This window comes from Halichoerus grypus, chromosome X (genome assembly GCF_964656455.1).
Source record: "Halichoerus grypus chromosome X, mHalGry1.hap1.1, whole genome shotgun sequence".
Lineage (NCBI taxonomy): Eukaryota > Metazoa > Chordata > Mammalia > Carnivora > Phocidae > Halichoerus > Halichoerus grypus.
The window spans coordinates 43812820-43832749 of NC_135727.1; the positions used below are offsets into that span (position 1 = coordinate 43812820).

General features: G+C 43.4%; 1 protein-coding gene across 3 annotated transcripts; it reads right to left on the minus strand.

Moving 5' to 3' along the window:
* Positions 1 to 16625: 16625 nt before the first annotated feature.
* On the minus strand, positions 16626 to 19795 carry ZCCHC18 (zinc finger CCHC-type containing 18). 3 transcript variants are annotated; one of them, XM_036096099.2, is made up of 3 exons: positions 19655 to 19795; positions 19240 to 19293; positions 16626 to 19018 (listed from the first exon to the last, which is right to left on the minus strand). In XM_036096099.2, exon 3 carries the CDS (start codon positions 18277 to 18279, stop codon positions 17065 to 17067), a length of 1215 nt encoding a protein of 404 aa, XP_035951992.1. In that variant the 5' UTR covers positions 18280 to 19018; positions 19240 to 19293; positions 19655 to 19795; the 3' UTR covers positions 16626 to 17064. The 3 variants fall into 3 exon arrangements, with proteins under 3 accessions (XP_035951992.1, XP_077920005.1, XP_035951991.1); XM_078063879.1 differs by having other exon boundaries at positions 16626 to 19033; XM_036096098.2 differs by lacking the exon at positions 19240 to 19293 and having other exon boundaries at positions 16626 to 19033.
* Between the last annotated feature and the right edge of the window lie 135 nt (positions 19796 to 19930).

Here is a 19930-nt window from a genome sequence, read left to right on the forward strand (position 1 = left end):
GTCAGTAGCTGATACAGCAAGAAGACTGTGATATACCTTAAAGAGAAAATGCGTGTATGAGATAAGCTTCATTCATGCATGAGTTATAGTGCTGTTGGCTGTGAGTTCAGTTTATTGAATTAGGGATGCCTGGGTGGCTCAGTCAGTTAAGCATCTGCCTTCGGCACAGGCCATGATCCCAGGGCCCTGGGATCGAGTCCCACATTGGGCTCCTTGCTCAGCAGGGAGCCTGCTTCTCCCTCTGCCTGCCGCTCCCCCTGCTTGTGCTCTCTCTCTCACAAATAAATAAAATCTTTTTAAAAAAATTATTGAATTAACAATGCAGTACATCTAGGAAAAGAAATTTGTTGATCTATATGTGATGCCACTGCAGAAAGTGCTAAAATAATATTTATTGTGTGTGATGAAGCTGTGGAAAAGATGGAAAAGCAGCTATATTTGTGGATTCATGAGATAACAATGGAATTTTAAAAAGCGTAGTAGACAACGTTGTTGTAAGGCTGAGAGCAGAGAAATTTAAGGTCATGTTATCCTGGGTCAGGAAAATGTTAAACTCTTCTCAGCTAGTATTTTATTATAAATGAATGCTGCACATAAGTCATTAAGAAAAATAAAATAAGGTGTCTTTAAAGAGAAACACAAGTGAAACAAGGTTATGTATTGGTTGGTTGATGGGAATGTGACCAGGGGCTTGCAGGAACCTCATTCAGCATTTTCACTTGGAACAGTGGCTCAGTATTTGCTAATTCACTGCTTGTGGTGACATTATTGAATATAACTACCACATATAATGAGAATTGAGTGTGTGTGTGTGTGTGTGTGTGTGTGTACTATGTATATATTTTGGAGTATTTTAATTCAAGTTGCAGACGTTCTAACATTTCCTTTGTAAATATTTCAGTATGTATCTTCAGCACTGTGGTTCTCCAAGTGTGGTCTGATGACTCTGGGGACAGCTGACACCTGAGACCCTTTCAAAGGTCTGGGAAATCCTCCTTTTTCCAGGTACATATCTCCATAAAGTTGGATTTCTTTTCATATACTTCAACCAAAACAACCATATCACAATGCAGAAGCAAACTGTCTTGTATTAAGGCAGACATTAAAGAGATTTCCAAATATATAAAACATTTCTAAATTATTTTTTATTTTGGAAAATAGTTATTTTAATAAAATATATTATTTATGTTAAGTAGTCACTTATTTTTGATGAATTAATAAATATTTTTAGATATTTTCAGTTTTGATTTCTAATACAGTAAATGTTGGTAGATCTGTAACCTACATAAGCAAGAGCTCTTTAGGGTCTAAAAACTATTAGTAATATCTTTTTACCATGTGCATAGAATGTTATTTTAAAATGTATCATAAAAATAACTCAATTTTGTTTTATTTTATTTTAAAGATCTATTTATTTATTTATTTATTTGAAAGAGAGAGAGCACAGAGGGCAAGGGAGAAGCAGACTTCCCGCTGAGCAGAGAGCCCAATGCAGGGCTCCATCCCAGGACCCCAAGATCATGACCTGAGCCAAAGGCAGACACTTAACTGACTGAGCCACCCAGGCGCCCCTAACTGTCAGAATTTTAAAAAGAAGCACTAGTACACTTCATTTGAGCACATGTTTGCAAAACTTGCCAAAAGGAGAGGAATTTTTAAACTACTCCAGCTATGCATGGAAAGCAACTTACAAAGAATGAGTCTAGTAATTAAATTTACTAACGCTACTTTGTGAAACTCTGGAAACCCATAGTGGCTTTTTTTTTTTTAACATTTTGTTTTTAAATATAGACTCACAGGAAATTGCAAAAGTAATGCATAGAGGTCCAAGTACCTGCCACCAAGCTTCCCTCTGTGGTGGTATCTTATGTAATTGTAGTACAATATCAAATCCAGGGAACTGATATTGGTACAATATTGTTAACTGGACCATAGACTTTATTCAGTTTTCATCATTTTTTACATGCAGTTATTTGTGTGTGTGTGTGTGTGTGTGTGTGTGTGTGTGTAGTTCTGTAGAGTTTTATCCTGTGTATACATTTGTGTAACCACCATAGTCAAGATATAAAACTGCTCTGTTATCTCAGAAGGGCTCCCTTTTGCTACCCCCTTTATATTCACACCCTCTGCTCCATCCTTATACCCTGGCAATGATTGATCTATTCTCAGTCTCTTGGGCATTTCAAGAATGTTATGTAAATGGAATCTAATAGTACATAACCTTTGGGAATTGACTTTTTTCACTAAGTGAAATGACCTTGAGGTCCATCTGGGCTGTTGTGTGTATCAATAGCTTGTTCCTTTTTATTGCTCAGTAATATTCCATTGGCTAGATGTACCAGACTTTGTTTATCCAGTCACTAACTGAAGGACATTTGGGTTGTTTCCTGGTTTTGCCATTGAATAAAGCTGCAATGAATATTTGCATATGGGTTTTTGTGTGAACGTATTTGCATTTCTCTTGGATAAATGCCCAAGAATGTACTTATGGGGTTACATGGTAAGTGCGTGTTTAGTTTTGCAAGAAACTGCCAGAATGATTTTAAGAGCCTTACCATTTTACATTCCCAACTTCACTCTATGAAAGATCCCATTTTCCAGATCTTTGCCAATATTTGATATTACTATTTTATATTTTAGCTGTTCTATTGGGTGCATAATGGTAGCTTCTTGTGGTTTTAATTTGCATTTCCCTAATGACTAATGATGTTGAACATCTTTTCATGTGCTGGTTTTCATCTGTATACTCTCTTTGATGCAATTCTCTTAATGTTTTTTTGCTCATTTTCAAATTGAAACATTTGGGTTTTTTTACTGTTCAGTTCTGAGAGTTCTTTATATATTCTGAATACCAATCCTTTGTCAGATATGTGGTTTGTAATTATTTTTCCCAGTCTGTAGCTTGTCTTTTCATCCTCTTAACAGCAACTGTTAGAGCACAAGAGTTTTTAATTTTGGTGAAGTCCAGTTTATAATGTCTTTTTTTTTATGGATGTCATGTGTTTTGGTGTCTTGTCTAAGAACATTTTGGCAAGATCTAGGTCCCAAGATTTTCTCTTAGTTTTTCTGCTAAAAGTTTCATGGTTTTACATTTTACACTTAAGCCCATGATTCATTTTCAGTTAATTTTTCTATCTGGTGTGAGGTTCAAGTTGAAGTTAATTTTTTTGTTGTTATTGACGGATGTTCAGTTGTTCATGTACCATTTTTTGAAAAAGCTATTCTTCTTGAATCTTTTTACAGAACTCTTTTTACAAGAATCTTTCTTGACTCTTAGTGAATCTTTTTTACACCTTTATCAAAAATCAGTTGGAGGGGCTCCTGGCTGGTTCAGTCAGAAGTGCATGTGACTCTTGGTCTCAGGGTCATGAGTTCGAGTCCCATGTTGGGTGTAGAGATTACCAAAAAAAATAAACTTTTAAAAAATCATTTGGGGGTTGCCTGGGTGGCTCAGTTGGTTGAGCATCTGTCTTCACCTCAGGTCATGATCCCGGGGTCCTGGGATTGAGCTCTGCATCGGGCTCCTTGCTCAGCGGGGAGCCTGCTTCTCCCTCTGCCTGCCGCTCCCCCAGCTTGTGCTCTCTCTCTCTCTGACAAATAAATAAAGTCTTTTAAAAAATCAGTTGGACATATTTGTGTTGGTCTATTTCTGGGTTCTCTGTTTTCTCTGATCTATTTCTATCATTCCTGTAATATCACACTGTCTCAATCTACTGTAGTTATATAAGTTTTATCATTGAATAGAGTAATTCTCCCCAGTTTGTTGTTCTTTCCCAAAACTGTTTTAGCTATCATAGTTACTTTGTTTTTCCTCATAAATTTTAGAATAAGCTTGTCTGCATCTATGAAAAATCTTGCTGGGATTTTTATAGTAATTATGTTAAACCTATAGATTACTTTGGAGAGAATTGACATCTTTATTGTGAGCTTTCCAATCAATGAACATTGCATGTCTCTCCATTCATTTAGATCTTTGCTTCCTTGCTTGCTTTCATCAGTGTTTTACAGGAAGGGATATACCTATGAAATGAGAGGACTGGTAGATTCTCAGTGGCTTCATTGTGCTCTGCGGACTCTGTAGCCTCAGTTGCATTTGTGGTGAGAGTGTCCCCATAACGTAATTGTGAAGACTTAAATAGACACTACAGGTCTGAGTCCTGCCACTGACATGTTTACTTCCCTCCTTAATGTTCTCCTGTTTAGCTCTTGGGCCTCTTCAGTCTCATCTGTAAACCCACATGGGATAATAGTGAGATTGACTTCCAAGGGGTGGTTCTGAGGAAGTGATGTGAGAATTTAAGTAAAGCACCAAAGAGATTGCCTGACAGAGTAAAAGCACCATAAGCAGTGGTTGTAATCATGTTATTAAATGAATATAGTAAAGTAAAATTGTAATTTCTTCCTTTCTCTGGGAGAAACTGTTGATAGAAATTAAGGAGCTAGTCCAAAGACCTAGCACAAAGCAGGTAGCAGGATCTTGCTGAAGGTTCAGGACAGTGAAGGAAGTTGATCCCAACACAGCAGATAACATGAAAGAGAATGTCAGAACCAAGTGCCTGCTATGACCGAATTTTTATATATATATTTAAAAAAAAGAACAAGAGCATGTGTGTTTGTGTTTGTGTAAAAGCAGATCTGGAAGAACACATATCAGACCACTGCACAAAGTCGGGGGAAACTTTCACTTTCACTTTATCCCCTTCTGGGTTTGAAAGCTGTTTCATTTTTAATTGAGCATATGCTATGCTAAACCATGTTAAAATAAATTATTTTTTTCCAAGGCCAACCAATAAAAAAATTAACTATCAGCAAATTATACAGAAGAATTTCAGGACAGTTTCACTCAGATTTCTCTTCCATTTCAGCCTCCTGCCTGGCCCTTGGGCTTCCTCACTTCCTTGGCTTAGCAGCTCCCGTCCTCCGGAGTTCTTTCAGTAGTTAGTCTTCTGCAGAGAAGTTTAGCTGCTATCTTCCTCTAGTCCCAGGCCACCTCAGCTCCATCCAGACAGCCTCACTTACTTTCTTAGCTAAGCAGGCATCCCTGCAACTGTGTTCCTAATGCAAAGATAGTTCCTGTTCTAAAAGGAATTATTTGGTTAATTTCACTTAGAGGTTTATTTATGTATTTTAGAGAGAGAGAGTGAATGGTGGGGAGGGGCAGCGGGAGAGGGAGAGAGAGAATCTCAGGCAGACTCTGTGCTGAGTGCTGGCCCAATGCAGGGCCTGGCACAGGACCCAACGCAGGGCTCAATGCGGGGCTCAATGCGGGGCTCAATCCCATGACCCTGAGCTCGTGACCTGAGCCAAAACCAAGAATCCAGTGTTCAACCAACTGAGCCACCTAGGCGCCTCTCACTTAGAGGTTTTTATTCTCTCCTTCACATGGGTTGTAAAGTAGCTTAAGGCTACTGAGTTTAATGAAATTCCCTGTGAAGAGGCTAAAATGGAGGGCCTAGGTAAGCCCATCTACAAGACTGTTCAGAGTTTGAAGAGAGGTGTTTGGTATAGTTATGATGGTCATCCATGGTGCAACATTTACAGTGCATCAGGTACTCTTTTGAAGACTTTGCAAGTGATGGGGCCCCTGGGTGGCATAGTTGGTTAAGCTTCTGACTCTTGGTTTTGCCTCACATCCTGATCCCAGGGTCTTGAGATCAAGCCCTGTGTGGCTCTACACTCAGCGTGGAGTGTGCGTAAGACTCTCTCTGCCCCTCCCCACCCTCTCTCTCTCTAAAATAAATAAATCTTAAAAAAAATAAATACTGCAAGTGCTCATTCACTTAATTCTTACTACAGCCCTAGGAGGGACTTCCTGCTACTACTCCATTTTACCAATGAGGAAGCTGAAGCACAGAGAGGTTAACTACCTGGCCCAAGTTCACACAGCTCGTAAGGGAACAAGCCAGAGTTTTAGGAATGAATGCCCAAGTCATGTCCCTCCTCTCTTTATCCAACTGCCCAACTTTTCCACAGGCAAACTGACTGTACACTTTTACACAAAGTGCAGTATTCAGATTGGAATCACAATAGCACTACTTGAAGAGTTCAGCCAGTGTCCCACTCCTAAAAGCTGGGCTGAGGAACATGGCTTAGTTGGTACAGTGTAGCAACATGCGTCACTTGAAACAAATTTGTGGTTATCTTATTTTTCATCAATGTGTTATTGAGAGTCGTTTTATCCTTACAAAAGGATTTAGGATAGCCCGACACAGAAGGGAGTGATGCAGTCTCATTCCAGAAAAAGTGAGTGAGGTCAGCTTTTTTTCCTTAGATTTTATTTACTTGAGAGAGAGAGAGCATGCAGCAGGCAGAGGGAGAAGCAGCCTCCCCGCTGAGCCCAATGCGGGACTCGATCTCAGGACCCTGCGATCATGACCTGAGCCGAAGGCAGACGCTTAACTGACTGAGCCACCCAGGCGCCCCGATTGAATACTGATGTGGGAAACAAAGGCAAAAGAAAAACTTAAATTTCCTTATTGCCTACAGCCTATCAACAAGTCCTTGAAACAGGCAGAGTGGCCTTTCTCTAGGGACTCAGCTGCCTCAATGTTAATGATTTGCTAAGGGCAAAAGGCAGTCTTAGCCCGATCCCCCAGGATCCTGTAAGTCTACTTTAACGTATAAAAATTCCTGTGGAAACTTCCTTTATCCCTACCCCCCTAGATACATGTTGGCAATCATTCCCCAAGTTTATGGTCCACTGATATATACCTGAAGGGTCTCATGACTCAGGTTTTACTAGACAGTAATAAATGACCTTTTCCCAACAAAAGCTAGCCCCCTCAAGGTCCTAGAAACCTTGCTTCCAAAATTCCTTAGAGACTTGTGCTATCCCTAACCCCCTCCCAACTTGAAAGAATATAATGGGCCACTCCTCGTGACCCCAGTGCAGCTTTTTCTGCCCATGGGTCCTGTCCCCATGCTTTAATAAAACCACCTTTTTGCATCGAAGATGTCTCAGAATTCTTTCTTGGTCGTCGGCTCCAAACCCCAACATTATCTACATCAAGTACCTCAAGATATAGTATTCAGCTAGGGTGAAGGGTAAGTGTTTGGCACTGTGAATCTGGAAGTGTACAGAAGTCTGTGTCCATCTTGAGACTAAATTCTGCCATGAGTCTTCACCAGAAAAGTGCCTGCATTTGCTGGAAATGGATAAACATGTAGAACTGAGTAATAATGAAAAATCTGCTTTTCAGCCAAGTTTATAGAATGCACCTCAAACAGTACTCAGAAACAAATTTAAAGCCAAAGTGCATATATTTAAAGTGAAGAAAGACTGAAAATATATGTTGCAAATGTCCAGTATAATAATCTAGGTAGGGTAGAAAGGAGGATTAATAAAGATAAGAGTAGAAATCAATGAGGTAGAAAACAGAAGAAACAATAGAAGAGTCAGCTGAACCAAATGTGAATTTGTCCAAAGGATTAGTAAAAAAACCTCGAGAAAAACTGACCCAGAATAAAGAGAAATGCACAAATAAAACGAATTGAATATGTCCTAAATGCCACTGCATTGTACACTTCAATATGGTTAAGATGGTGAATTTCATGTTATATAATTTTACACTGATAAAAGAATATTTGGAATGAAAAAGGGGAGATATAACTATGAATAAAGTATAGAAGAATCATACCATTTGATATGATGTCTACTAATTGATTTAAAGTACACTATTAAGGGGCACCTGGCAGACTCCGTTGGTGGAGCATGCAACTCTTGATCTCAGGACTGTGAGTTTGAGCACCACATTGGGTGTGGAGATTACTTAAAAATAAAATCTTTAAATAGGGACGCCTGGGTGGCTCAGTTGGTTAAGCCTTCCGTTCAGGTCCTGATCCCAGGGTCCTGAGATTGAGTCTCGCGTCAGGTTCCTTGCTCAGCAGGGAGCCTACTTTTCCCTCTGCCTGCAGCTCCCCCTGCTTGTGCTCTCTCTCTCTCTCTGACAAATGAGTAAATAAAATCTTAAAAGAAAAACTGTTACAACTGAGCAACTTAAAAAAAAATCTTTAAATAAATAAAGTATCCTATTAAAAATGTTTGGGGGGGCGCCTGGGTGGCTCAGTCGTTAAGCATCTGCTTTCAGCTCGGGTCATGGTCCCAGGGTCCTGGGATCGAGCCCCGCATCGGGCTCCCTGCTTCTCCTTCTCCCACTCCCACTGCTTGTATTCCCTCTCTCGCTGTGTCTCTCTCTGTCAAATAAATAAATAAAATCTTTAAAAAAAAAATGTTTGGGGGATTATAGATGAAACAAGATACGCAAAGTGTTGATAATTCTTGAAGCTGGGTGATGGGAACATGGGGGTTTATTAAACCATTCTCTGTACTTTTGTGTGTGTTTGAAAATTCCATTAAAAAAAGTTAAGGAAAAAAACCTAAATTATTTGAAAGTTTAAGTAATTTGGTGATTTCTTAGATCTGACTTGATCTCTAAATATTACATATTAAAGTCTAGGGGTGCCTGGGTGGCTCTGTTGGTGGAGCATGCAACTCTTGATCTCGGGGTTGTGAGTTCGAGCCCCACATTGGGTGTAGAGATGATTTAAAAAGCATAAAGTCTAAAAAACAAAAATAAAAGTCTAGTAGCTCAGAGTCAAAGAGTATTATAAGAATATTAAGAAATTGGGGCACCTGGGTGGCTCAGTCAGGTTAAGCGTCTGCCTTCAGCTCAGGTCATGATCCCAGGGTCCTGGGATCCAGCCCCATGCTGAGCAGGGAGCCTGCTTCTCCCTCTCCCTCTGCCCCTCCCCCTGCTTGTGCTCTCTCTCTCTCTCTCTCTCTCTCAAATAAATAAATAAAATGTTTAAAAAAAAAGAAAAAAAGAAATGTCAGAAAACTCCTGTTTAAAAAAATATATATTAAGAAATAAAGAAGGGCCCTAAATGTGAGCCAGTGCTACCAAAGTAGGTCATGTCATGGGCCAACTCCCCCTCTGGTTCCTGTGGAACATAGTCCTTCATTCAGCAACTCTACTTCTAGGGATGTGTTTTCAGGAAATAATTGGCACATGTGCCAACCTGTATGTGACTGAGGATGTTCTTCTCAGCAGGTTTATAATAGTGAAACATCAGAAACATGAATATACAGATGCTGGTTCAACAAACCATGGTCATAAGCAAATAACTGGATATAATACAGATATGAAGAATAATCTATTTAAACATCCTGGACCTCAGTTTTTTTGTTTGAAATGGGGAGAGCCAAAGGAAGAGAGAAAAAAGAGGTTGTACTCCTCAGCTAGTTTTATGAGGTCAGCAAATCTTTGATACTAATATCTAACAAGGACATTAAAAGAAAGGAAAATTACAGGCTAATATCTCTTATGGACAAAGATACAAAAATCCTAAACAAAATATTAGCAAATTGAATCCAGCAGTATATAACAATTATAGTAAATCAGGATCAAATAAATCAGGACCAGGCCCCTGGGTGGCTCAGTAGGTGAAGCGTCTGACTTCAACTCAGGTCATGATCCCAGGGTCCTGGGATGGAGTCCCATATCGGGCTCCCTGCTCAGCAGTGAGTCTGCTTCTCCCTCTGCCCCTCCCCCCTGCTCATGTTCTCTCTCTCTCTCTCTCAAATTAATAAATAAAATCTTTAAAAAAAATAAATCAGGACCAAATCCAGGAATGCCTGGTTGTTTTATTAAAAAACCAAACAATGTAATTTAACATATTAAGAGATAAAAGAAAAAAAGATATCATCTTAATAGGTACAGAAAAAGCATTCAATAACATTCAACATCCACTGAAGATTTTAAAAACTCTTAGTAAATTAGGAATGGAAGGAAATATCTTTAATCTGATAAATGGTATACCAAAACTTGTAGCCAGTGTCATGCTTAATGTTAAATTGTTGAAAGTGGTCCTCTTGAGTTCAGGAATAAGACAAGGATGTTCCCCCTCACTACTTTTGTACTCTAGGGGCTTACCAGTGCAGTGAGGCAAGAAAAAGAATTAAAATGACTATGGATTGGAAAAGAAATAAAACTATTATTATTTGCAGATGAGATGCTTGTGTATGCAGAAAGTTCTAAAGAAGCTACAGATAAAAATTTACAATCATTCAGAGAGATTAGTAAATCAGTATACAAAATCAACATCAAAAGATCAATTAGATTTCTATATACCCTCAATAAGCACTTAGAAAATGAAATTCACAAATAATACATTTACAAAAGCACCCAAAATCAAGTACCTTGAACTAAATTTAATAAAAGATGTCTAAAACCTGAAGTGAAAGTTATAAAGCTTTGTTGACAATACCCAGTATTTGTGAATATGTGGAGCAACAGTAACTCTTTTTTTTAAGTTATGTTCTAGCCAGCATATAGTACATCGTAAGTTTTTGATGTAGTAACAGGAACTCTTAAACACTGATGGTGGAAGTGGCAGTTGGTACAACTTTGGTAGATAGTTTGGTAGTCTCTAGTACTAAGTTGAAAGTACACATACTCTATGAGCCAGATTCCACTCCTAAGTGTGGGGTGCCCTGATCCGATGGGGGCTGTCAGTGCGGGCAGTGAAAGAGTTCACCCAAGGCAGGACAAAAGAGCTAGAAGTTTATGGAATACACCACAAGGGAGGAGAGGAAAGGACAGCAAAGGAGAGACTGTCTGCAACGAGGCTGTGGCGAGGGGCCACAGTTACAGGGTGGAGTAAGGGAGGATGGGGATGAAGAGGGAACAGAAGCCTGGCTGAAGACAAAGCATAAGCAGACACCCACAACCTCCTCCCACCCCCCACTCCTGGGTGGGACACGTGTGACATTCTTCCAGGAAGTTCCCAACTATCTTAATGTTAATGCCTTACTAGAGGGGTAAACAACCTTAACTTGACAATGGCAAGGCCTCCGGTATCCTGTGAGTCTTCTTTAACATAAAAAAATCCTTTTGAAACCTCCCTTTTTCTTACCTTCCCCAACCCCATAGTATATAATCAGCCACCCCTCACAACCCCGGGGCAGCAGCTCTTTCTGCCCTCGGGTCCTGTCCCCATGCTTTAATAAACCACCATTTTGCACCAAAGACGTCTCAAGAATTCTTTCTTAGTCGTCAGCTCTGGACTCCACCCCATTGAACCTCACCTATATCCCAAAACCCCATCAGGGACTTACGGAATTTTCCCTTTTTTGGTAATCTTAGGAACTGTGCCTGGTTGTAATTGGTCAGTTAGGGCCTATGGCTATTTCCAGGTGGGTTATTTAATGAGCCTATTTGCATTCAGCTGGGTGGGCGGTCACAGCCTTTGCTGTTTTTCCTTGCTCCCATTTCCTTTGCTCAAGCCTGTTGCCTTAAAGTGGCCTCGACACTAGGTATATGCCGTGTGTGTGTGCACATGTGCACCAGGAGACAGAAAAAAGATGTTCATAGAAACATTTTTCATAATTGCCCCCAAACTGGAAACAACCCAGATGTCCATCAACAGCAGAATGGATCCTTTCTTGTAAACTCCTAGAATGGAATGCTGTAATGCAATATGCTGAAAATGATGAACTAATGCTACATGCAAAAAAAGTTGAATCTCAGAAAGATCCAGGATACATGCATTATAGTTCTATTTATATAAAGTTCTAAAGGGGCGCCTGGGTGGCTCAGTCGTTAAGCGTCTGCGTTCGGCTCAGGTCATGGTCCCAGGGTCCCGGGACCGAGCCCCGCAACGGGCTCCCTGCTCAGCGGGAAGCCTGCTTCTCCCTCTCCCACTCCTCCTGCTTGTGTTCCCTCTCTCGCTGTGTCTCTGTCAAATAAATAAAATCTTTAACAAAAAATAAAGTTCTAAAACAAAACAATATTGTTTGGGGATTCGTTTTTGAATGGTAAAGCTCTAAAGAAAAGCAAGAAAATAATAGCCATAACTCATGAGAGTGGTTTGATGGGCAGGGACTTGGGGATTTCAGGAGTACTGGCAATATTCTATTTCTTGATCTCTGTGGTGGTTTGCTTTATAGTAATTTGTTAAGCTGTATTTACATTTTTTGCATTTTCTGGGTTTTTCCCCCCACTTAAGTAAGAATGTTTTAGAACCTGGAGATAATATTAGGATCTATCTCAGGGTTTATTGTGAGAATGAGATGAAGCCATGTAGAGCTCTTAGAATATGCCTGGCACTTTGTAAGACTTTAATAATGTTAGCTATCGAAACGCAATAGAACATTGCTGTGATCATGGTTTTCCTTATTTGTTGCCTGGACTTCTCAGCTTGCAGTTTCTCTTTTATTTCTATTAATGCTGTCTTCTGAGTCACTGGTGTTTCCTTTATCACTTCTCTCATCACTCTTAACCGCGGAAATCTCTCTCCAATCCAGAGATCTAATAAATATTTCTTTTCTTGCAGAATTAAAAGGGGTTGCTTTTGAACATTTGATTCTTTCTTATTCCTTTCATAACAACAACATATATTATTTCAGAATTAGTACACATTTGCATAAAATCTACATTTATTTATCAAACTGACCTGGAATTCATATTTAGTGTCATCAGGAGGGAAAGCAAACTGATCCTTTTTTCCAATCCGGTAGTGAAGTCCCCCTAGCACCACTAATTGTACAATTAGTCCCTCCCCCACTGATTGCTGCTGCTTTCTCCTCTCGCATATGTTAAATTTACAACTATTTGCACCTAAGGCATAGGTGGGAAACAACACAGTGCTTGAATGGAATGTGATAATGCAACTGAAGACGGGGAAGGGGGTGGTTGCCAGGCAGCAGGAGGTCTAGCTGCAACCCAGAGGGAAGGAAAAAGGTCGAAAGCCTCCTTTCTGTCAGAGGAAACGTTCCTTAGAAGATTCCATCCTTGCGGGTGACACACAAAGCACTTGCTCGTATGACGTTTGGCCAAGCACTTCCTATGTGTAGAGCTGCTTATGTGCAGATAGTAATAGCACCTGTGTCATGTGCAGATACACGTGTCGTGTGCAGATCGTAATAGCGCCTACGTCAGAGGGTGCTGTGCCTGAGAACTAACCTTAGGAAGGAGCACTGGCTTTGGAGTCAGTCAGCCAGGCATCTCATCCCTGGCTCCACCACTAATTAGCTGCATGACCCTAGGTAGTTTCCTAATTTTCCAGCCTGTTTCCTCATCAGAAATCGGTGGCAATTAATAGTAATTGAATTAGGGGCGCCTGGGTGGCTCAGGTCATGATCCTGGGGTCCCGGGATCGAGCCCAGCTTCCCATTCCCTGCTCAGTGGGGAGTCAGCTTCTCCCTCTGCCCCTCCCCCTGCTCATGCCCTCTCTCTCTCAAATAAAAAAGCTTTAAAAAATAGTAATTAAATTAATGTCATCTAGTATATTAGAGGGGGCGCCTGGGTGGCTCAGTTGGTTAAGCCTCTGCCTTTGGCTCAGGTCATGATCCCAGAGTCCTGGGATAGAGCCCTGCATCCAGGCTCCCTGCTCAGTGGGGAGTCGGCTTCTCTCTCTCCCACTGAACCTTCCCCTGGCTCTTGCTCTCTCTCACTCGCTCTCTGTGTCTCTCAAATAAATAAATAAAATCTTTAAAGAAAAAACAACCCCCCCCCAGTAATTTAGAAATAGAAAGTGATAGTAATAGCTATCTTAGGGGGTTACCGGAAAATTAAAGAGCTCCTACATTTAAAGTGCTCAGCACAAGGGTACCTGGCACATAATAAGCTTTCAATAAATTACAGTTGTGGTAGTTCTAATTTCTATTGCTGTTTTGGAAGGATCAGGAGGAGAAAGAAGATTTAGCAAAGGAGACTGAGAAGCAGGCACCGAAAAGATCTGGGAGGGGGCTGTGAGACAGGGGTGTCAGATACCAAGGGAAAATAGTATCTAGAAGAAGGGGAATAATGCACAGGAAGGTCATGCAAAGTCTGGTTTCTCCTGAAAAAAGACTCATTTCATCTCTTAGCGAGTACTGAAAGTGAAGGGAAAAGGAAAACAAATTCTCAAATGAAGGCTATCAGACACAAAATTCTCTAAAAGCCTTCTTTCGGCTAACTCCCTTAGTTTGATCTAAATGCCCAGGTCCTGAATACTGGAAAAGCCAATGTTATACAAAGTGAAATAAAGTATCAGGTTTGCCTCGTTTTGGTGGAATAAAAAATTCAGACAATTTTAAGTGTACAGGACGAAGGGGAGGATGGGGGAGGGAAGAAATGGGGATGAATCATAGAACGGTTTTACAAAGCCGTGGTCTATACTGAACCCCCAAACTAACACCGCTGAAAAGGAGGGCAGTGGTAGGTGTCACATTTATTTTTCTTTTTCCCCTATTTGATCCCAGAAAGAAGTTATGACAGCATAAACTGTTTATTTGGGTAAATTATTCGACAAGCATTTATAGAGTAAAACTGAGAGAAGGTGATACTTTAATCTAGGATAGATGAGTGGGCAGATGCCTTGCAAGGGAAGATTTAGAGAAAGGGAGGAATAAAGGGCTTACAAACCAAGAGTCAGGGAATGTTGGCGGCCCCTGTGGCTTTGGGGGCCTGAGTGGAGTTACCTGTGGCCTGGGGGTGGGGGGAGAGTCTCTTTTGGCTCTGGAGAGATGGAGGTGGCCGCCAGGGGCCCAGAAGTGCCCACAGAGGGATGCAAGAAGTGGGCCTCGTTGTTACAGGATTTATTTTCCTTCGGTGCCCAGGGTTCTTGGTCATACCTCTTCAGAAGAGTGAAGAGGTAGACCAGATGCACAGTAGTGGGCAGCAGAGCAAAGTTCATTGAGCGATAAAGTTTATTGAGCGATAGTAAAGTTTATTGAGCCATAGTACAAAGCTCCCGAAGAGGGAGGGGACCCGAGAGTGTTGCCACTGGAGTTTTTGAGTCTAGGGGGTTTTGGGGGCTTGTTGGCGGGCTGTTTTAATCTGATTAACCCTCCATGCACCTGTCACACAATCAGGTTTTTGTCATCTACCTATCACATGGGAAAGGGTGGAGGGCTCCTTCCAGGGTGGTGTAAAATCCTTTTAAGGGTGGTTTCCTCTTAGGGCAGGGGCCCCTTGTCCCTGCCTGCCTTTCTTCCAACTATCCTTCATCACTCATGAGCCTTTGCTCTGGCCAGTTCTCAGCTAAAGGGTCTGAGGCAGAAGGGCCCTCCCAGTCTCCTTCTGCCCATGAGGTTAAGGAGGTGAAGCTTAAGGCAAACATGGGGAGCTAGGGTTAGGGGAGGGGTGCTGACAGAGCACAGGAGGCTGAGCCTCCACCTCCCTCCACTGCAAGAGAGTGTGTGGCTTGTGGGGGAGGCTGTAAGGTCAGATTAGGGGGTCAGGGATGGAGCAGGAGCAAGAAGTCAGGGAGGAGCTGAGGGGGCCAATTCTGGAAGGAGAGGCACTTCTTGGCAGGTTCTAGGTGTGGCAGCCCAGAGAAGGCTTCAGTGGGCTTCTCGCATTACCTGGCTTCTACCCCTCCCTCGAGGCCCGAGGCCCGAGCCTGCACCCCTTTGTCCCTGTTGAGGGGCCATCGACTGCCAGCATAATTAGAGCCCCAAACACCTCCCTCCCCTCGGGACCACACGGCCCAGGGTTCTGTGTGAAAGCTCCAGAGTCTGCCATTCCTACCAGGCTTGATGTGAATCCCCTGCGCAGTCAAGGTGTCCCCTCCTCCCCTGCCTGTCTTCTCCTCTCCCTTCCCTCTACAGCCCTATGCTGCCTCGCCTCCACACGCTGTCTCCTCCTGTGGCACACTCTGTCCTCTCAGCCCTATCTCCTCCCTGACAAACTCATCGGGTCTGCATTCATTCCACTGCATTCCCTGCCTTAAATAAAATCAGCCCCAATCAACCTTGCCCTGCTCACAAGGATAGGGACTGATATACTGACAAAGAATAGGGGGCCCTGTTCTTTGGACAGAGGGTCATTTTTTATCACCCTCCAGTCTGAGACTGTGAGATGGGCAGGAGCAGGTGTCCAGGAAGGTTCTTCTGTGCTCTCTTTTCCTATTAATGTCCTCAGCTCTAAAAGGGTATGTGGGCTTTCTGATTCCCATGTTTTTTCATATGCCCTGGCACCCAGATGGCTTTTCATCCTTCCTTGGGTATTCCCATTTGTTGGATCAGGACAAGGTTAGCCGCAACTCCTTGGGCTCCTTGGTGTCCTCTAGCCTGTAACCAGGGGGAGGCTTGGGAGGTGCTGAGCTTCCTGGTACTAAATTCTCATGAGTGGCTGCTTTCTCAGTACTAAGGGCAGAAGCAGAGGGTAGTGTCAGCCCAAAGGACAGTCTTATTGATGCCACCAGCTGTTCTCCAGAAGCAGCAGTAGCCACAGTCTAAGGAATCTACCCTGCTCCTTCCCAAAGTGAACAGGAATGGAACCCTCCTGAAATACCCATTTCCCACTTTTGCCCCCACCCCTGTCCATCATCACATTTCTCAGGATACGTTAGAAAAGAAAGCATTGGAATATCAACTAGTGGGTGCAGATTTGACCCTGACCCTAGGAGACAGGTCAGTTGTGATAAGGGCCTTTTTGGGAGAAATTCCGCCCATTTCAGCTTCCCTTTTCCTCATCTGTAAATGAGGTTGGTGAAAACTCCACTTCACAGTGTGACCCTCCCCCACTAAAGCTTCTATATTTGATTCTTATTTATTTTTCCTCTATATTCCAAAAGTAACATCACACACAGAGACATTGAACTTGATGCTTATATATATTCATTGACACAGAACTCCACAACATATAGTTTGGTAAAAAATACACAGTATAGAACAGCACTTTTATTTGTTCACTTATCTATACATATATCTATCTGGGTACACAGTTACAGGGAAATACCTAGAAGGGCATTCATCAAAGGACTGACAATGTTTATATAAGGATGAAGAGTTTTGGGTAATTTGTATTTTCCTTCATTTTGTGAAGGGCTAACAGTTATCCTCCTTTCATAAAAAGAATAGTCATCAAGGAAACGGACACACACACAGAATAGACCCTTAGGCAGACAGGAGGGAGCAGGGACAGAGTTCAGGCCATCCCCTCCACTTTGGTGATATCCGAGACCTCTTCTGCCCACAATAAATCCACTTTGTGGATTAATTAATGCAGATAGAAATCTACTCCCACCCCTGCTGTTTTTCCCATCTGAATACAGTTAAGGGTTCACTTAGGGCTCATTCTAGCACCTTACTAGAGGCCCAGAGAGGTCATTGTGTTTGCCAGGAACCTCTTTTGACCTCTCCTCTGTATGTGTCAGCTCCTGCAGGGTGATGATCAGATTCTCAATCACCTGGGCCTTGTTGCTTTCACTGTTACAGGTTTCCTTTGAGTGGCCCTCCTCACCACAATATGAACAGAAGATTGTGTATTTTCGCTTCCTGGCTCTACGCATATCCCCAGGACCATTATTCTTATACCCAGAACCCCCACTGGTGGAAGGAGATTGAGCCCGGGAACTGTTGGAGGAATCAGTGACCAGTACTGGATCGAGAGGTCTGGCCCTGCCTCTGAGGGGCGGGGCATCGGTGGATGTAAGTAGAGGGTCCTGAGACTCCATCAGGATCACATCCTCATCTGAGTCATCAAGGGTATCATCTACCTCTATCATGTTGCAGTCGGCGCTGCTGGTTGCTATTGGCTGGGGCCCCTGAAATGCTGCAGGGCTTGCTGCCCTCTCCAAGATTAGCTCAGACCTTTTGGGCCGTTTCGATTTCATAAAAGTGTCATTCCAATCCTCTTCCTCCCTTATCATCTTGATTAACTCCAAGAAATTAGGAAGATGCTCCTGATCATTTGCATACATCCTGAGAAGATGTTTCAGCCTAAAGTGCAGGTCCCTATTTAGCTCAGCTCCTAAAAGGAGCTGGTGCAGGCGAGTCTGGTTTGCATCTTTCTGAGCTATGATCCCTGCCTGAATAGCATTCTGGAGCTGCACTTCTAAACGGATCACATAAAGGGAGGCTTTCTCCCCTTGTGCCTGCAAAGTGTTAAAAAATTTACCATGGGCGGTGACACTGCTTTCAGACTCCCCAAACACCAGTTTCATCGCCCGCAGGAAATCAGCCACACTTAGATTGGGGTTGGCGGCCTGGAGCAAACCCATGACCTCCCGGGCTGGGCCCCTAAGGGTTTTCATCAAGCGCTTGAGCTTTTCCTCCTCAGACATATTCCAATTGGGCAGGACCCCATTGACTTGGATCAGCCAGTTTGCAAAGGTTTCTTCCCCTTGGGCTGGCACCACTCTCCCGGAGAATAGCTTCACATTTCTTTCTGCCATGTGGACCCTTAAAGGACCAAGACTCCTCCCCAGGGACCTCAAAATTGAATGAGCCCAAGGTGGCAAGGGTGTGTTTTGCCGCCGGCTATTACCCACACGTGCAATGATGCTAGCCATGACGGACGACAGTTGTCTATCTGAATATAACAAGATGCTCAGGCTTTTTAGAAAAGCCTAATCTGTAGGAGGAATCCCCAAAGCAATGTTCCCAGGCTCTGCCTTCCTTGTATCTCAATAGGGACTGTAAAGAAAAAGGGGGGAAAAAGGTCAATAATGTAGTAGATTGCAGGGAAGTGGTCTGCAGTCGCTTTACTTTAATGAACACCCCGCAGTACATTTTATATTTGCCCACTGACCTAAAAATACCCTGCAGGAGACTGGCAATTACAACTTTCTCAAGCTACCGGGTGTCCTCCTGCTAACAGGGTACTTTTCCATCCCCTCTGACCAGTCCTCCAGGAGGGAGGGCAACTGTTGCTTTGAATTCTAGGTGAAATAGTGTGTGTGGAGCTGTTGTTGGGCTCTCAAAATAGAGTGCAATGGTCTAAATCTCACAGATTTATGATAATAAATATCTGTGTAATTGTGTGTCAACTATACTCAAAAAAATTTTAAAGATATCCGTTAAACTCACGTTTCAGATCTCAACCACACACCCTTCTGAAGTTTCCCCCCTTATTTCTCGGATTATAAAACATAAGCTCGGAAACAAGTGCACGCCTTTATTTCACTTCCAGCCTCTGCAACAGGTGCCCTCCATGAGAAAGCTCGTCTTCGGGGTAGGTCGACCTCTGTCCACTGAGGGTTGCAGATCCCAGCCCTGACCTCCGTCCAGTGGGGTTTGCAGATCCCAGTCCTCAGGGCGTCAAGACTGCGTCGTCGCGTAGGGCAGGACAGAGAAGGGAAGGGTCAGAAGCAGCCTCATCCCTCATCCCTCATCCCGCTCCCTTTCCCCGCCCTCACCTCCGGGAAAATTCCATCTCCCATCTTCAGACAGAAAATTCCCTCTCCCGCCTTCTGAATACAAGTCAAAGTGACCCCTTCCATTACATGTCCCCTGGGAAATTGTTGGCCTACCAGCTCTGCAATCAGCTGCTCAGACAGAATTCAAGTTCGGATTTGGCTGATGGTCTGCCACGGAGAAAGGGAGTAAGAGTTGGACACGCACACCCACATATTCCTCCCCAGGAAGAGATGGGGAAATGCAAAGGGGATTCAAAGCAGACAGCTTGTGATTATCTCCTCCTTGTCCCTTACGACCCCTACCTAAAAACGCCTCCCCCCTTTCAATTCTGGCAAATCCTACGCCTTTGGCAGCATCCAGCAAAACCCGACCTCTTCCCTCAGCGCAGCGGGGCCATGGGAGTGCTCCTTCCCCGGCCTCTCAGTTCTCGATTCCCCAAGTGGGGAGCCGCCCAGTACTGGTGGAGCTTCCCCTTCCTCTCTGCGCGCCGGGCAATCGCGCTCCCCCCGCCTTTTTTTTTTTTTTTACCTGTGCCCGGCTGGTGGGCAGCGGATGCTCCGGCGTGGACAGCTGCGGCTGCCGCCTTCCAGTCCCCGCGGCCCTGCAGGGGAAAAGGATGACGCCTCCTCCGCCGCCGAGCGAACCGGAGCCGCCGGATGGAGCTGCACCGCACAGCCGCCCAGCCAGGGGTAGCGAAGTCGAGGCAGCACGGTTCCCACGGCAGCGGCGGCCTCCCCCGCCCACCGGCCGGGCCCTCCCTGCAGCCGCCGCTTCAGTTAGCTTCTGCCCATTGATACAAAAGAG